The sequence below is a fragment of the Arachis hypogaea genome, chromosome 15 (genome assembly GCF_003086295.3).
Source record: "Arachis hypogaea cultivar Tifrunner chromosome 15, arahy.Tifrunner.gnm2.J5K5, whole genome shotgun sequence".
NCBI classification, from domain to species: Eukaryota; Viridiplantae; Streptophyta; class Magnoliopsida; order Fabales; family Fabaceae; genus Arachis; species Arachis hypogaea.
In genome coordinates, this window is record NC_092050.1 from 147826359 (window position 1) to 147842859 (window position 16501).

Here is a 16501-nt window from a genome sequence, read left to right on the forward strand (position 1 = left end):
ATGTGAGCTTACATGGCAGGTGTGGTGCGCTTAGTTGTTGTGTGCTGATAGAGCTTGGTCTATTCTGGAGTCTGTCAAAGAGCTGTTTGAGAGCTGGATTGAAGTGTCTGGTCATAATACTAAGCAAAGGAAGTGGCTGGTAGGGTTCTTTGCGATTATTTGAAACATTTGGATGGAATGAAATAGCAGAGTATTCCAGAGCTGTGAGATAGGTGTTGATGGGATCAAGAATAGGTCGTTTTTTAGTTACAAGGAATGGTGTCGGGTTTATCCGTTTGGTCGTTGATGGCAATGCCGGAGATGACAACGGATATTGCACGATGATTTTTGTTTTGGTTCTGTTACTATGTTGTTTCTTTATTCCACTTCAGTGTGTCGAGCTCCATTTGTTTAAAAAAAATCTTATTTTAAATACGTGTTGAATTTTCAAAGACGCGATTTAGATGACTCACAACTAGAAAATGGATAAATACATACAGATTTAGTCTTTATTACAGACGGATTTTTGGTTATCGACGAAATTACCGACGGATTTTGTCCCTCTGTAAAAGCCCCGTCGGAAATTATTTAGCGACGGATTTTTTTCGTTAGAAAATTACCGACAGATTTTTACTATTTACCGACGGATTTTCCCTATGTAAATTCTCCCTCCATTTCCTGAAGGCGACAAACTTACAGACGAATTTTCTGTCTGTAATTACAGGCAGATTTTTTGACGGATTTTCCGTCTGTAATTACAGGCAGATTTTCAGACGAATTTTCCGTCTGTAATTACAGACAGATTTTCAGACAGATTTTTCATCTGTAATTACAGACGGATTTTCCGACATATTTTCCGTCTGTAATTTAAACTTTGGAAAATCATGATTACAGACATAAAATCCGTCTATAAGGTAAAATAGAATTTTTTTTACTTTTTCTAATTACAAAATAAACTTGTTTTCATACAAAATAAATATAAATTTAATATAAATTTTTATCTAATTTATATTCGAATATTTACAATAATTCAAAAAATAAACAAATTCATCGTATTAAAAATAAACAATATTTACAATAAATTATTCAATATGAATTGAAGATACAGCTGAAGTGGTTTCATTTGTTCTAGGGTCAGCACTTTCTAAAGAAACGCCACAAGGATCTTCTTTAACCAGAAGGGCAAGAACATTGAGTGAGCTCCATATTTTTGTCACATTGCTGCTTGAATCTCCCAAAGTAACAACAAAGACAGCATCAAATCCTCCTGCTCCTGGAACTCCAGCCAACAACACTCCTTCCAAGTTCAGTGTAGCATCTAAAAGTTTTGTTTGTAATTCTGGTTCAATCTGCATGAATTGCAAGAAAAGAGTAGTGATATTCTACCAGCAGATATAATTTATAATCAACATCATTCAAACAGAAGAAGCCTAATAATAAGTGCCAAATCAATGAAAGGAACTTACAGGAACACCTGCAGCCTCACCCATTAGGCGCATATGATATCTAATCCCAAGCATAGCTTCTTTTGCACCTAGCAATGCTTTAATAACTGCTTCCTTGTTGGGTTCAGAAGCTTGCTCTATCCACGGTGAGAATTGCATTTTCAACATCAACACAAGAAGAAAAGCAAGAACATGAGAGCCTGAAGTGTAGTCTCAAGAACATGATATCACATATGTGCATTAGAAATTCAGTCACACCACTTGAAACTGAAAACCAGGCAAACAGTAAAGTTGGATATATAATCTCTTTCAAACCCATCAAAAGTCAACTTAATTGTATAAGTTTAATAGTAAAGATGTCCTATCTCATTAAAATAACTAATAAACAGGAATGTAGAAATTTAATCTAATGCAAGGCATACCATAAGGCCAAAATGTTCTAGTTATTTAACAGTGAGCATTCAGAGTTTTCACTTGAAAATGAAATACACCATACACCATTCAGAGTTTTCACTTGAAAATGCAATTCAATAGATAATTCAGTGAGGGGCAGAAGTTGATTTGGTGTAAGCAGTAACAAAACTATTCAACTCAGAGCTCTGTGATCTAACTTCCTAGAACTCTTAGGCTGAGAAGCTAAATATTCAAATTTGAACCGCTTTAGTTACATGGTGTCCCTATATCAAAATCCAAACTTCAAAGCATTTTATAAAAAGACATATGGCCATTAATCCTCAGGTTCCAAAATCCCACTAATAATCCAAAAAACTACATTTTTTTAAACAACCATAACATCAACATTTCTAGTTATTTAGCTATTTACCAATATAGAACATGGCATTATTAATTAAGGAATTCTATATTGGTAAAGAAAGCATATAAAGGCAAAGAAAGGGAAAATGTTGACTTACCAACCAGTGATCTAAGAAGCAAAGGGTGGCCATGATGGACCAGCAACCTGAGGAAGCTCAATTGACGAATAGGAACGAGTGGTGAAAGCAATTGAATCCCCGCTTGCATTTGAAAAGCATTATTATTTAACCCTCCTATCAGTCATCAGTTCCAGCCAAACAGGAAAGAAACAAACATTCAGAATAGAGACATACCACTTGCAAAATATCATAAAAAATTGTACCAGAAAACAAAATAGATTCAATTACTCCTCTATGCAAATTGCACCATAAAACAAAATACCGTAATGTTTTCTTGAATGGCATTGATGAAGTCGTGTCAGTGAGGGAGCGAGTGTGTAAGAGAGAAGTTCATGCTATATAATGAACATTAGACATGCACACAAATTAGCATTATTGTTCATGCTATATAATGAAGAGTAAACTGTAGTTCAACACTTACAGGCAAGGCTTTTATATATTCCAATATAAGCTTAAAACTTCTCAAATCCTGTTTCGTTTCAGCATTTACTTCGACAGGCTTCTGAAACAATAATGAATATAAAATAAGCAATGGTTGAAAATATTGCCTACTTTGAAACAACAAAAATTAACATGGGGAAAAGACAGACCCGGAATAAAATAGAATTAAAAAAGAAAGGAGGGAAAGGTAGAAGCAATGGTACTCTAACCTGGCACATAAATAAATATAGTAAACAAAAGCTATAACTTTACCTATTATGACTTAGAATTCAAAGCAGGTTAATAAAAAAAATGTAGAATCAATGGACCATAACTTCATTAGAAGGCAATGATTGCTACCCTACAAAATCCCACTTTTGTACTAATTCTTGCAAAATATAACTTCCTAGTACACTTTCATAACAGGCAAGTTCATTGTCGATTCTTTGAGGACTCAAACCAGTTTATTTGTGAATTTGGTTAAGAATATAAGGACTTGCTAACCAGGCATTTGAGATAGATGCATTAAGAATTCCATTTGGAGCTGTTCCTAACACAGTTTCTTCCAATTCTTCCACGGAAGGCCGTTAGAAACAGGCACTTAACATGCACTAATGATATTGCGTTTAGATTCTCTTTTTAAGATAGGAGAGAACGTGGATGAAGAGAGGAAGAAGCTCTGAGAGGATAGGATCTGAGAGGATGGGTTCTGAGAGGATAGGAAGAAGCTCCTATGAAGGAGAGTGTGGAGTGTGAATGCATCGCGAGAGGATAGGATGTGAGTTAGGTTAACTTAATATTTTCGAGGGAAAATTTTAAATTACAGACGGAAAATAATTTAATAAAACGCGCGTTTTGTCTACTTAATTACAGACGAAAAATCCGTCTGTAATCATTCTACGGAAAAAAATTAATTTTTTTGACGGAATTATAGACGGATTCTCTTTTCCGTCTGTAATTTATACTAATCTATTTTTTTTGTTTTACGACAAAAAATTCCTCTGAAATTTCGTCTGTATTTCAGTGGGATAAAATCCGTCGGAAATATCCGTCTATAATAACTAATTTTCTAGTAGTGACTTTTCATTTATATTAAAATGTCTTCTGTAAATAAGAATGTTCATAAATACTGATAATTCGATCATCCGATTAAAATCCGATCCGATATGATTATATTAGTTTTATACCCGACAGATAATTTGGTGTAATTAGATCAGCCCGATTAAATTTAATATTAATTAATTTAAGTATTGATTTTCGAATCGCAAAATTCAAACCAATCCAATTATGCAATTAATTTAAAATAAAATAATAAATATAATATTAAAGTGTGCCAAATTATAATATTTACTTAAGTATAAATCTGATAATATATTACATTTATTTTTTATTATTATATATTATTTACATAAACTTTTTATTTTTTAATTTTCAATTTTTTTAATTTTTTTTAATCAATTATCCACTACCTAAATTTATTCAACTCAGATTTAATCGCAATTCGGTTTCACTTAATTAAAAAGGTTAAATCTAAATCAATTGAAATTTTATCGATTCAAAATTTATTTTTTTTTTTCAAATTTAAATCAACCTAACTTATAAATATCCTTACAATGTCTCCATTGAAACTGAAATTTTAAGCTTTTCATTGAAAGTATTTTTGGCTTTTTGTGTTAGTCCATTTTTTATTTATTTTATTTTTCAAGTTCCATAAAATGATAGTAAAAATCATTAATGCCCTCATGATTTCGTTGTCTTTGATATCGAAGTCAAAAATTAACTCAATTGTATATTATCTTCTCTAATTTGATAGAGTTTGGCTATCAAATTATTTCTCTAAGGGTAATGTTAGGGAAACAAAAAATACAGCCAAAACTTACCTTATTTAGCATTCATTAATTGTCGCAACAATTAATAAATACTAAATAAGAAAAATTATGGCTGTTTTTGGCTAATTTTCTTTGGTTACCAAATATTTTCGTTTCTGTAAAAACGTCTTAGGCTGATATTTTTTATAAACAAGAATGATAATATGAAAAAAAATCTTAAGTTTAGGCGTTATTTTTTAATTATGTGAAAAAATTTAGCTCATTCAATACTATTATGTTGAGTTAATATTTAAAATAATTCTTAAAATTTAACTTTTAATTTAATTAATCCTTTCAATTTTTAATTGATCCAAATTATACCTTAAAACTTTAAAGCGTGATTTATGTTGACCCTTCCGTCCATTCCATTTTTATTATAAGAAAAATGATGTGGCACGATTAACTCTCTCTCTCTCTCTCTCTCTCTCTCTCTCTCTCTCTCTCTCTCTCTCTCTCTCTCTCTCTCTCTCTCTCTCTCTCTCTCTCTCTCTCTCTCTCTCTCTCTCTCTCTCTCTCTCTCTCTCTCTCTCTGAGCTAGGCTAAATTAAAAAGCAAAACATGCATAACACTCCAATTCGCCAATTAATCAGCCGTGCGATTTGCCTCACGACGAACATATTATAAAAATAACAAAAAACAGCATATTATAATCCAATAACTGAATAACTAAAAAAACTAAAGACTTACTTAATAATGTGAAGACAAAATGCATGGGATAAAAGGGAGACCAAACATGGAGATGCAAAGACTGGCAAAGGGGAGGCACGACGCAAGCCCCACCGGATGAGGACACGACGACGATGACGAGATATACTCAACAGCATAGGAACAAGGAGATGCGATGACACAGTACGGACAAAGGCGACAATGTAGTGCCGGAGATGCACAGGAGTCGGGACGAGACGCACAGGAGCTGGCGACGTGGAAGCAACTATGTAGTGGGCGGTAGTAGATTTGTGAGTGTGACTGTGTGAGAGAGTGAGAGGGGGCGAGACGGAGAAGAGAGGCGAGAGGCGAGACGCAATTCGTGAGCACACGATGAGATGGATCCAACGATGGTGGACCAAGATGTGAGAGAGAGAAAGCTGGGGGATTTATTGTTCAAATTAAGAAGGAAGAAGAATGTGTATTTGTGTAAGAAAAGAACAGTAAAATAATGTAGTTTTGGCGCGAACAGCAAAATAACGTCATTTAATAGCATTATATCATTTTTTAATGACAAAAATGGACGAAAAAACTAACTTAAATCACGCCTTAAAATTCAGGATATAATTTGGGTCAATTAAAAATTAAAAGGCTAAATTAAATTACCATTCAAACTTCAAAGATTATTTTAAATATTAACTCCTATTATATTAGGAGTTAAACGTTTACCGTCAATTGAATTTTGAAAATTCAAATAATTTGAAATTAAAATAATTTAATGTTTAATTTTGAAAATAAAAAACTACTATAGTAAACCTTGGAACGCTGTTACTAATAGGAGCACGATTAAAAATAAAATATCCTGGAAATTTAGCAGTATTTAATGAAAATATTATGGAATAGGTCTAAGAAAGAGTGATCCATTTTCTTAGGATTCTTTCTTGCGAACAAAGTGGTTTACCTTGGGGAATCAAATATTTGGTTCAAAATATTTGACACTTTCTATTCACTTGTCAATTTATTCATAAAAAATTTGTCACTCATGAGTCATGACTTAGGATTCTTTCTGAGTTATGAACCAAATATTTTATGAAAAAATATTCTGATGTTTTAACTACTCAACCACTTATTTTGTAATATTCTTATTCAGACTCATTTTAGCTACACGAAAAGGCTCAATTATCTCCGGTTCCTAATTCATTATTTATGAACATCTAATGGAGTACGTTACATATGTCCTCAATATCTCTCTTGAATTTTCCATTTCCTTCGGTGTCTGCCGTACACCATAATTTGAGACTTTGAGCTTTGGGATATTACATTTGTTGTTAGCGAGGTTCAATTTATCAATGACTTGTAACTGGCAGCAAATCCAAATTTGACATTGACTATGTTTTTGGTGGGTAAGAAGGCTGATTTGAAAGACAAAAAGAAGTGGCAAATTAGGTGTTTGTCTAAGAGCACTGTTTGCATAAAAATATCTGAAAATAATAATTAAAAATTATTAAATAATTTAATATATTTGACTAAATAAATTAACATCATACATATTAATATCTTAGTATAAAGATAGTATCTCTCAGTCCTACAAGTTAAAAACTAAAAATTTTAATATTTATTGAAGCGAACGAGTAAGCTGACCACTCAACCAATTCAAGTTAATTATAAAGATGGTAATAGGAACTTTTATCCAATCCTTGCTAATTTTTTTTCCCAGCATTTTTTTTGGTATTTTTTCCAATATTTTAACCGTATGTTCTTTTTGTTTTTGTGAGGAGGGGTGGGTTTTTTTTTCTATTTTTTTCGGCTTATCATATAGAATATTGGGCTACAACTAGAAGCAGCCAAACTAGAACCTTAACAGCATAGTTTTGGTCTTTTAGCCCATTAGTCCATTCTATTATCTTGATAAGCATCCAAAAGAAGATCAAGATCAGAGCAAAAAATAAAGAAGATCAAGAAAAAAGGAATAACGACCCCCCAAAAGAAATAACGCTATTGGATCCCATTGCTAAACTTGCAAACATATCACCATAAAAAGAGAAGGATAATACATTTTTATAAAAGATTGGAAAAAGCATAGCCAAACGATATGGTTTTGTTGCACTTAAGAGAGTCAAATTTCGGGCGAACGCTAATGCATTTTAGAGAAAGTAAAGAGTTTCTTACTCTTTAAATTCTAAATTTTAAAATTTAAATTTTGAATTCTAAATCCTAAAATTTTAAATTTAATAATAAATATTAAATTTTAGATTTGGACTATTAACATAAAATATAATTGTTCTGAGGGTTACTTGAAATTGGGTTGCTTTTGAATCTGAACGTGATGTTTAGACTCTTTTCGAGGCAGCGTCCGACTTCTTCTGGTATCGAGGTGCCACCGTCCGAGTTCCTCGTGAAGAGGTGGGGGTGGTACCTGCAAAAGACTCTGATGCTTAAATTAGCAAGGATTTTAAGCATGTTTTTTTGGTAGATTGGGTTCTTAATATACCTAAGAGTATCAGTGTATTTATAGTAGAATAGATAACCACCTTTTAGAGTAGTTTCACCTTTGATGGTAAATGACAGTTCCCTTTTTTCTAAGGAAGTTGTTGAAATATTCCTTCTAGATAAGAGGGAGATATCTTAGGAGTTAGTTACTAAGTAAAGCCGAATTGTTGTTATCGTATTCGACCTCGATGAGGTCGGGCAGGTGTAGTAGTTAGATCTCTTGAGTGGGTTTCTATTCATTTTGGGTCTGGCTTCATTTTTTGCCAAGGTATGAACATTGCCCCTGTTTGAGTCTGGTCTTTCAAACTCGTCGGATCCAAGTATTTGTGGATCGCAATTGCTTTCTTATAGATTAGCGCTTTTGGTCGGGATGTACCGCCTTCCCAAAATCACGTCGGGTGTTCGACGTGTTTTAAATAAAAAAGATGTTATGTCTTCTCATTTGTTGCACACGTTATTCTACGGTTACCCTGGTAACTGTGCACCATAAATGAGTATGCTGAAATCTTTCGTAGGCATCATAGGTTATGTCTAAATTGGGAAGATGAGAGAAAATAATGAAATTGTAGTAGTTGACCCTGAAGAGAGGGTCTGTTTTCTCCGACTTGACAAGTCGGATCATCATTTAATCTATGTGTATGATTGCTTTTTTACAAGATTAGGAGTTACCCTTCCCTTTTCTGATTTTGAATCCGAGATTCTTAAATTCTATAATGTTGCTCCTTCTCAACTTCATCCTAATTTTTGGAATTTCTTGAAAATATACTAGCTCCTTTGTCGGGAACTTGATATCCTTCATTCTCTTAAAGTTTTCTTTTATCTTTTTGTCCTCAACCAAGCCTTTCAGCTCCAAGAAACAGGGCTGGATCTCTTTCCAAGCTATTCAGGGTAGGAAGGTTTTTGCCATTTTTGATGATTCTTTCCATAACTTTAAAAATTACTTTTTTAAGATCCGTGTTATAGAAGATGTCCGATCTTTCTTTCTAGGCGAGGGGGATGAGCCCTTTTTCCCTTTGTATTGGGAAGTATATCATGTGATAGTTAAGTATAACTTAGATGATTTAGATGAGGTTGAAGAGAGTGTAGTCGGGTTGTTCCAGGAGTACTAGGGTCGAGCTCCTTATCTGGATATCAAGTGATATTTAGGAAATTCGAGCCAACTTCAATCCGAGCTAGGTAGTCTTTTTTTCTTTTTATAGATATGGCATTGTCAAAATGTCTTAGTGACTAATGTAACCTGACTTTGATGTCGTATAGAAAAAATAGCTCCTAAGTCGGCTGCTATGAAAACACTTCGGACTATCAAGAAGAATGTTGTTGCACGAAGCATACAACTAAAAGAGGCAGGTGATTTGGACTACCTCTCATCTCCTTCTAAGTCGGACTCGGGAGCTTCTGCCTCGGTAAAAATAATTGCTGATCCGACTCCTCAACCAACTCCCCTCCCTCCAGTTTGGTAAAACAAATAGTTCTTCTTCCACCCCAATCACGAGCCAAAGCCTAAAAAATAGAAGACCATCGAATCAGTGGGTGTCTATGAGCAGAGCTTTGATGCGGTGGCTTGGGTCAAAAAACACATCCTTCCAAATAGTTCCATTAGTATGGATGATGTTTCCATAAAGAACCACCTTCAAGTACTTGTCCGAGGTGGAATTCATGCGGTCGGGGTGTGTGCTTCATTGTTAAAGGAGTTGGAGAGGACTCCCCTCGATACCACCCAGCATGCTTTGGCTAACCTTCAAGTTGAAGTGGCATCCTTAAGGGAAACAAAGAAGGAATTGGAGGGCAAAAAAGAGTCACTTTTGTCCGACCTTGGAAAATCTAAAGAGAGTAAAACAGGCAGAGGCAACTTTAGTCATGGCGGAGGGCTTAAAAAAGAAGGCCGAGGAGAGTTATACCAGAGTCTTTGGGGAGAAGCTTGACTTAGTAGATGAGGTCGCTAAGTCTAGAGAGAAATATGCAGAGCTTGAGGAGACCATAGCCGAAGGCATGGACGAGATGGTGGAGAATCTAAAGGCTCAGTTCCAAGTTGTTGCTCCCGAGGCGGATCTCTCCCTTATCCACCCCGATAATATTATGGTTAATGGGAAGATTGTTCCTACCCTTCAAGATGAGGAAGACACTCCTATACCCGATCCGAAGACCTCAGAGGCACAAATTGGACAGGCTTCTCAGATTTTTCCCACTCGATTGGATGATAAGCCTACTCCTTCTGGAACTCTCCCGATTTCTACTATGCAGCCCGAAACTCTTCCGACCTCCAGCCCGAGGACGTTTCTAACTCGACTTCCAATGACCAAGTTCCTCCTCCTTAGATTTTTTTATTATCTTTTAAGTATCTGGATGGCCCGGCTTGTGGGTCTGTATGAACAATTTTAATTTTGTAATAGTCGTAGTTTGAACACTTTATTTTTTCCTACTTAAAGACTTTTTTCCACTACTTGGATGTATGGTAGTTTTTTGCATGAATGAGTATTTCCTTATCATCCTTTACTTAGTTGTAGCTATTTCTGTTATCCCTTTATGACTTAAAAATTTTTATGAAGTCACTTTGGTAGCTTTTGATGCTACTCTCACTAAGTTGGAAAAGACGTCGGCAAACTAAATAAGACATTTTTTAATTTTTTGATTGTAAATTTTGTTTTTCCTTAGTTATTTGAATTCTGACTTTGAGTAGTCGGGCTTATCAAGTTACTCTTGCATTTTGTTTCAGGCCAACTCTTTTAAGGTCAGATCACGAACTGCTTACATAACTTCTTACACTAATTTGTAGTTCGTCGCTTCATCTTGCTGACCACTCAGATTGGGCAAGGATTTACACGATTTTTCGAGTTTAAACTAATGTGTTTGAAGGGAAAATCAATAAAAAAGATGATTTATCATTAATAAGTAGAAAAAATTTACATAAGTTTTCTTGCTATTAAGGATTTTTTATTACCGTTAGCTCTTACTATGGTGCCTCGTTAAAACTCCTTCAGGAAAACCCTTTTCGAAAAAAACCATAAAGTTGGAAAAAAGAGTACACCAAGGAGCAAAGTTTGCTTTCTAACTGTAGTACCTCTTTAAGTAACATGCGTGCCACGACCTTGGGAGCTCATTCCCCTTCAAATCGGACACTTTATAGTAACTATTTTCTAAGATTTCAGCAACCTTATATGGTCCTTTCCAGTTCGCAACCAGCTTTTCCTCGCCCGACTTCTATACTTCGATGTCTTTTCGGATTAATATGAGGTTGTTTGTGGAGAAACTTCTTTTGATGATTTTCTTATTGTACCTTAAGGCCATTCTTTGCTTCAATGCTTTCTCTTTTATTAGAGCTTGGTCTCGGACTTCTGGAAGGAGGTCGAGCTCTTCTTTTTGTGCTCGAATATTTTCTACTTCATCATATAATCTAACCCTTGGAGATTCTTCAGTGACTTCTATGGGAATCATGGCTTCTATGCCGCAAGCAAGTCAGAAAGGTGATTTCCCAGTTGTGGAGTGGAGAGTTGTCTGATATACCCACAAGACTTAAGGGGGCTCATCTGTCCAGACTCTCTTTGCGTCTTGTAGTTGGCGCTTTAACCCGATAAGTACGACTTTCTTCGTAGCTTCTACTTGTCCATTGGCTTAGGGATATTCTATCGACGTGAACTGGTGTTCAATTTTGAGGCTTGCCATCAAGCTTCTGAAGGCTGAGTCGGTAAACTAAGTTCCATTGTCCGTGGTAATGGAGTGTAGAACTCCAATCCGGGTAACAATATTCTTGTAAAGAAAATTCTGAATTTTTTGAGCTGTGATGGTTGTCAAGGATTCTGTCTCAATCCACTTAGTGAAATAATCAATCCCAACTATAAGGTACTTTACCTACCCGGGTGCCTGTGGATATGGATCAAGGAGGTCTAGACCCCATTTTGCAAATGGCCAGGGTGAAGTAATGCTAATGAGTTCTTCTGGAGGTGCTACGTGGATGTTGGCATGCTTTTGACAAGGCAGACATTTTTTAACGAGGTCGACCACCTCCCTTTGCAAGGTCGGCAAAAAAAGGGCTCGGATCACTTTCTTGGTTAGTGACCGTGCTCCTAAGTGATTTTTTTTTCTAAGACCTCCTTAGCCTTCGAGGTCAGGACACACTTCAATAGAGGTGTGGATACTCCTCATTTGTAGAGAATATTGTGGACCAAGGTATAGTTTTGTGCTTCCCTTATGAGCCTCATTGCTTTCCTTTCTTCTCCAAAGATGATATTGAATTTAAGATATTCGATTATGGGGGGAATCCGTCCTAGGTTTTAGTTGGATACGGTCATTGTTCCCGACTTGTCGTCTCCTTTTAACATTGATGGTGCGTGGAGAGTTTCCTGGATTAAGCTTCTATTGCTGCCCCCTGGCTTGGTGCCAACTCATTTAGAGAGGGCATCAGCTCGGATATTGGATTTTCGAGTTATATGTCGGAATTTTGTTTTTGAGAATTGAGTTAAATATTCTCGTGATTCTTCCAAGTACTTCTTCATGTTTGGATCCTTAGCCTAGTAAGTCTCATTGACTTAGGAGGTTATCACTTGAGAGTCATTAAACACAATCAATCTTTCTGCCCCGACTTCTTTAGCCAGCTTCAAGTGAGCAAGTAAGGCCTCATATTTTGCTTGATTGTTAGAAGCAAGAAACTCAAACTTTAATGAGAGTTCAATCCGAGTTCCTTCTTGATTTTCCAAAATTACTCCCACTCTACTTACAACTTTGTTGGATAATCCATCTACATACAAACTCCAGCTTGTTGAAGTTTCCTGGGCTTCCATATATTTTGCCGCAAAGTCCACCAGATATTAGGACTTCACCGATGTTCGAGTTTCATACCTTAAATCAAATTCGGAAAATTTTATTACCCATTGAAGCATTTTGCCTGCAATGTCTGTTTTCTGAAGAATATGCTTCATGGGTTTATTAGTTTGGACCTTTATAGTGTGACATTGGAAATAAGGTCGAAGCCTTCTAGAAGTGATAATAAGGGCATATGCAAACTTTTCTATCTTTTGATAGTTTAGTTCTGCCTTCTGCAGAGCTTTGCTGACAAAGTAGATAGGCTGTTGTCCGTGTTCATCTTCTCGAACTAATGCCGAGGCTATAGCCCGGCTTGCAACTGCCAGATAGAAGATGAGCTCTTCCCCTGGGACAGGTTGGGTAAGTATTGGAGGTTGACTCAGAAAAGTTTTAAAGTTTTGGAAGGCTTGTCCGTATTCTTGAGTCCATTCAAATTGGTTCTCTTTTTTTAGTATTGAGAACAGAGGTAGAGACTTCAATGCTGATCCTGCCAGGAATCTGGATAAAGATGCTAACCTTCCATTTAGTTATTGGACTTTCTTGAGGTAGGTTGGGTTTTTTATCTCCAAGATTACTGTGCATTTGTCCGGGTTGGCCTCGATACCTCTTTGAGTGAGCATGAAGCCTAAGAATTTTTCAGCCTCCCCTACAAATGTGCATTTTGAAGGATTCAGTCTCATCCCCTGCTTCCTTATTGTGGTGAATACCTCAGCTAAGTCAGACAAGAGATTGAGGCCGTATCTGGTCTTGACAAGGATGTCGTACACATATACTTCCATCAATTTTTCAAGATGAGAGGAGAATACCTTGTTCATTAATCGTTGATATGTGACCCCAATATTTTTCAATCCAAAAGGCATTACTATATAACAATAGTTAGCTTTTGGAGTGATGAAAGAGGTCTTCTCTTTATCCAACTTGTACATCAGAATTTGATTGTATCTCGAGTATGCATCCATGAATGATAGATATTTATACCCTGAAGCTGAGTCGACCAAAGCGTTAATGTTGGGGAGAGGATATGGATCCTTGGGACAAGTTTTATTGAGGTCAATGTAATCAACACACATCCTCCATTTCTCATTTTGCTTTTTCACAAGGACCACATTAGCCAACCACAAAAGGTATTTTACCTCCCTTATAAACCCGGCTTCTAATAAGGCTTGCACTTGCTCTTCTATGACTTGTGCTCTTTCAGGGTCGAGCTTCCGTCACTTTTGTTGAATAGGTCAGGAGTCTGAATAAACGGTGAGCTTATGTTACATGAGGTTGGGGTCTATGCCAGACATATCGGAGGCTTTCCAGGAAAAGATGTAAGATTTTCTTTGTAAGAGCTCAATGAGATTTGTTTTTAATTTTTTATCCAAGTTGGCCTCTATAATTGTTGTCTTTTCTGCCTGATTTCAACCTTCCCTTCAGGTTGTGGACGCAGTTCTTTCCGTGCTCGAATACCACCGAGTTCAATAGTATTGACTTCTTTACCCTTTGTACTGCCCCTTAAGTTGAGACTTTCATTGTAATATTTTCTTGCTATTTTCTGATCTCCTTTTATAGTGAAAATTTCTTTTGCAGTTGGAAATTTCATGCATAGGTAAGGTGTAAAAACGACCGCAGCCAGTCGGTTTAAGGTGGTCTGACCTATCAAGATGTTATAGGCTGATGCTACATCAACCACAATGTAATCAATGCTTAAGGTTTTGAGTTTCATGTCTTTGCCAAAAGTCGTATGTAACGAAATGAAACCAAGAGATCGGATTGGCATATCTCCTAACCCAAAAAGATTGTATGGATAAGCCTTCAGTTTCTTTTCTTCTAACCCGAGTTTATCAAAACCGGGTTTAAATAAAATGTCGGCTGAGCTTCCCTGATCCACCAAAGTTCTATGGAGGTTTGCATTAGTAAGGATCATTGTGATTACCGAGTAGTTCCACCTTTGACGGTGGATGATCGTTCCCATTTTTCTAGGAAAGTTATTGAGATATTCCTTCTAGATAAGTGGGAGATATCTTTGAAATTAGTTACTAGGTAGAGCTGAATTGTTGTTATCGTGCCCGACTTCTATAAGGTCGGGTAGGTGTAGTAGTCAGATCTCTTAAATGGGCTTCTATTCATTTTGGATTTGACTTTATTTTTGGGCCAGGATATGAATAACAACAAATAAAAAATTAAAATTTGGCTAACTAATAAAGAAGGTAATACTTTTTACTTAGTAAAGAACCTCTAAAGATGAGTCTAAATTATAATATAACTTCACTTGTAAGTTGCAAACTTTTTTTAATTATTTGTTTCCCACCTTCTAAGCATAGTTCTTTTGTGCTCAACTGGCTTAGCTTTATGATATGTTTATTATATTCCAAATGAGTAAATATCTAAAATGGTCCCTGAATTTTAAATCGCTACTCAATTTAGTTTCTGACTTTTGAAAATGACCACTAAATCCATAAAATTCCCAAATGTACATCTGCGTTAGTCCCTCGCATAAGTGTCGTCTAAACATCGATGGTGCGCAGCGTGAAGTGCCATGTGGGCATTCCAGCTATATGCTGATGTGTACCAAACTTGAATTTGATTCAAATTGGTATCTGAAATTGCTTAATAATATCCAAATTAGTCCATTTTCAATTATAAATCCCTAATTCCCAAATTATTGTCTTCTCTTCTTCGATCTATCTGCTGTCTTCTTCTCTTCTTCGACCTTTTTGCTATCTTCCAGTTCATTTTGTTTTCTCGTTTGCGTGAGTAATGATGGGTTGTGGGGAGAGAAGCCAAAGTATCTCAAGTAGGAACAACTCTGCAGGGAGATCTTATAGCAGCAAAAGAATGCACAATAGGGGAGGTAAGAACATCATTTTCTGTAGCTACGGGCTTTGGACGGTGATGAAGTACTCAACAACGGGAGAGAATTCTGGTAGACCATTTTATGGTTGTACAAACTATGAGGTAAGGTTATGAATATGAAGAAATTGTTAAGATGGTTTCACTTTAAGTTTGGATTCACCTGCATTTTTTACTTTGCAGTATAGAATCCATTATAATTTCTTCTATTGGACTAATGGATGTGAAGAACTAGTTTGTGCAACACCCATTCCACAAGAAGTTTTGCATGAGTTCAATTATAGGATGACAAACTTGGAGAGTGATGTTAAGACCTTGAAGATAATGATAATGTTGTTGTTGGCTTTTGTAGTTACTTTTGATGTGTGTTTAGGTTTTATCTTGTTGGGTTTTATAGTCAATAAATGATGATTATCTTATGAAATTTTAAATTTCTTAAGTGGTATGTAATGTCTTGATGAAGATGCAATGAAATGAAATACTAATTTTGCACGAGTTCAACTCTTGATGCTGCACTTGTTCTGCTAAAATTGTGATCAATTAAACAAAAAAGAGATATATCAAAACATACAACAAAGCTAAATATGAATTTAATTTAACATAACATAACATTTTTCGGAGTATGAAACAAGTGTTATTTGTGCTAAAGAACATTGTGCATAACATACTATCACAAACCAAAACATCATAGGCCATAATAACATCAAAGGCCATACATACAGGTTTCAAAAGTTACATTACAAAAAATATAATATTGTTAAACCATAGCATTCAACCACAACGGCATGAACTCAAAAGGCAACACACATTGTTCTAGCTAGACATTTTTTCTCGGCGGGTTAAATCCTGGAGTTAGAACAAACTTCAAGAAGGAAGCCAGTTTTACAGAGGTTGATGAACTAGCTCCTTGAATAGTCTCTCTTAAAATATCAGTTGGATGTGGAGCAACCGCAACAATAGCAGTAGTGGATACAGTTGTCCTCTTGATAGGGAGTTTGTTGCACCTCTCACTTTTAGTCTTCAGAAGCCCCTTTTTTTGGCATTCTTTGTAGTCTTTGCAGCTTGTGATAGCAATAACAACAATAACATC

The 16501-nt window shown here is 35.7% G+C and overlaps 1 protein-coding gene across 1 annotated transcript; it reads right to left on the reverse strand.

Annotated features, from left to right (window-relative positions):
• Positions 1 to 1039: 1039 nt before the first annotated feature.
• On the reverse strand, positions 1040 to 1759 carry LOC112747231 (phosphomevalonate kinase, peroxisomal-like). Its single transcript, XM_025795198.3, has 2 exons — positions 1446 to 1759; positions 1040 to 1328 (listed from the first exon to the last, which is right to left on the reverse strand). Exons 1-2 carry the CDS (start codon positions 1590 to 1592, stop codon positions 1062 to 1064), a joined length of 414 nt encoding a protein of 137 aa, XP_025650983.1. The 5' UTR covers positions 1593 to 1759; the 3' UTR covers positions 1040 to 1061.
• Between the last annotated feature and the right edge of the window lie 14742 nt (positions 1760 to 16501).

Excerpts from the sequence above, each read along its gene's own strand:
- LOC112747231 (XM_025795198.3), bottom strand. The coding sequence starts at position 1,592 with ATGTTGAAAATGCAATTCTCACCGTGGATAGAGCAAGCTTCTGAACCC. Across the intron at positions 1,329-1,445 it reads GTGAGGCTGCAGGTGTTCCT|ATTGAACCAGAATTACAAAC; the intron begins GTAAGTTCCTTT and ends CAATTCATGCAG.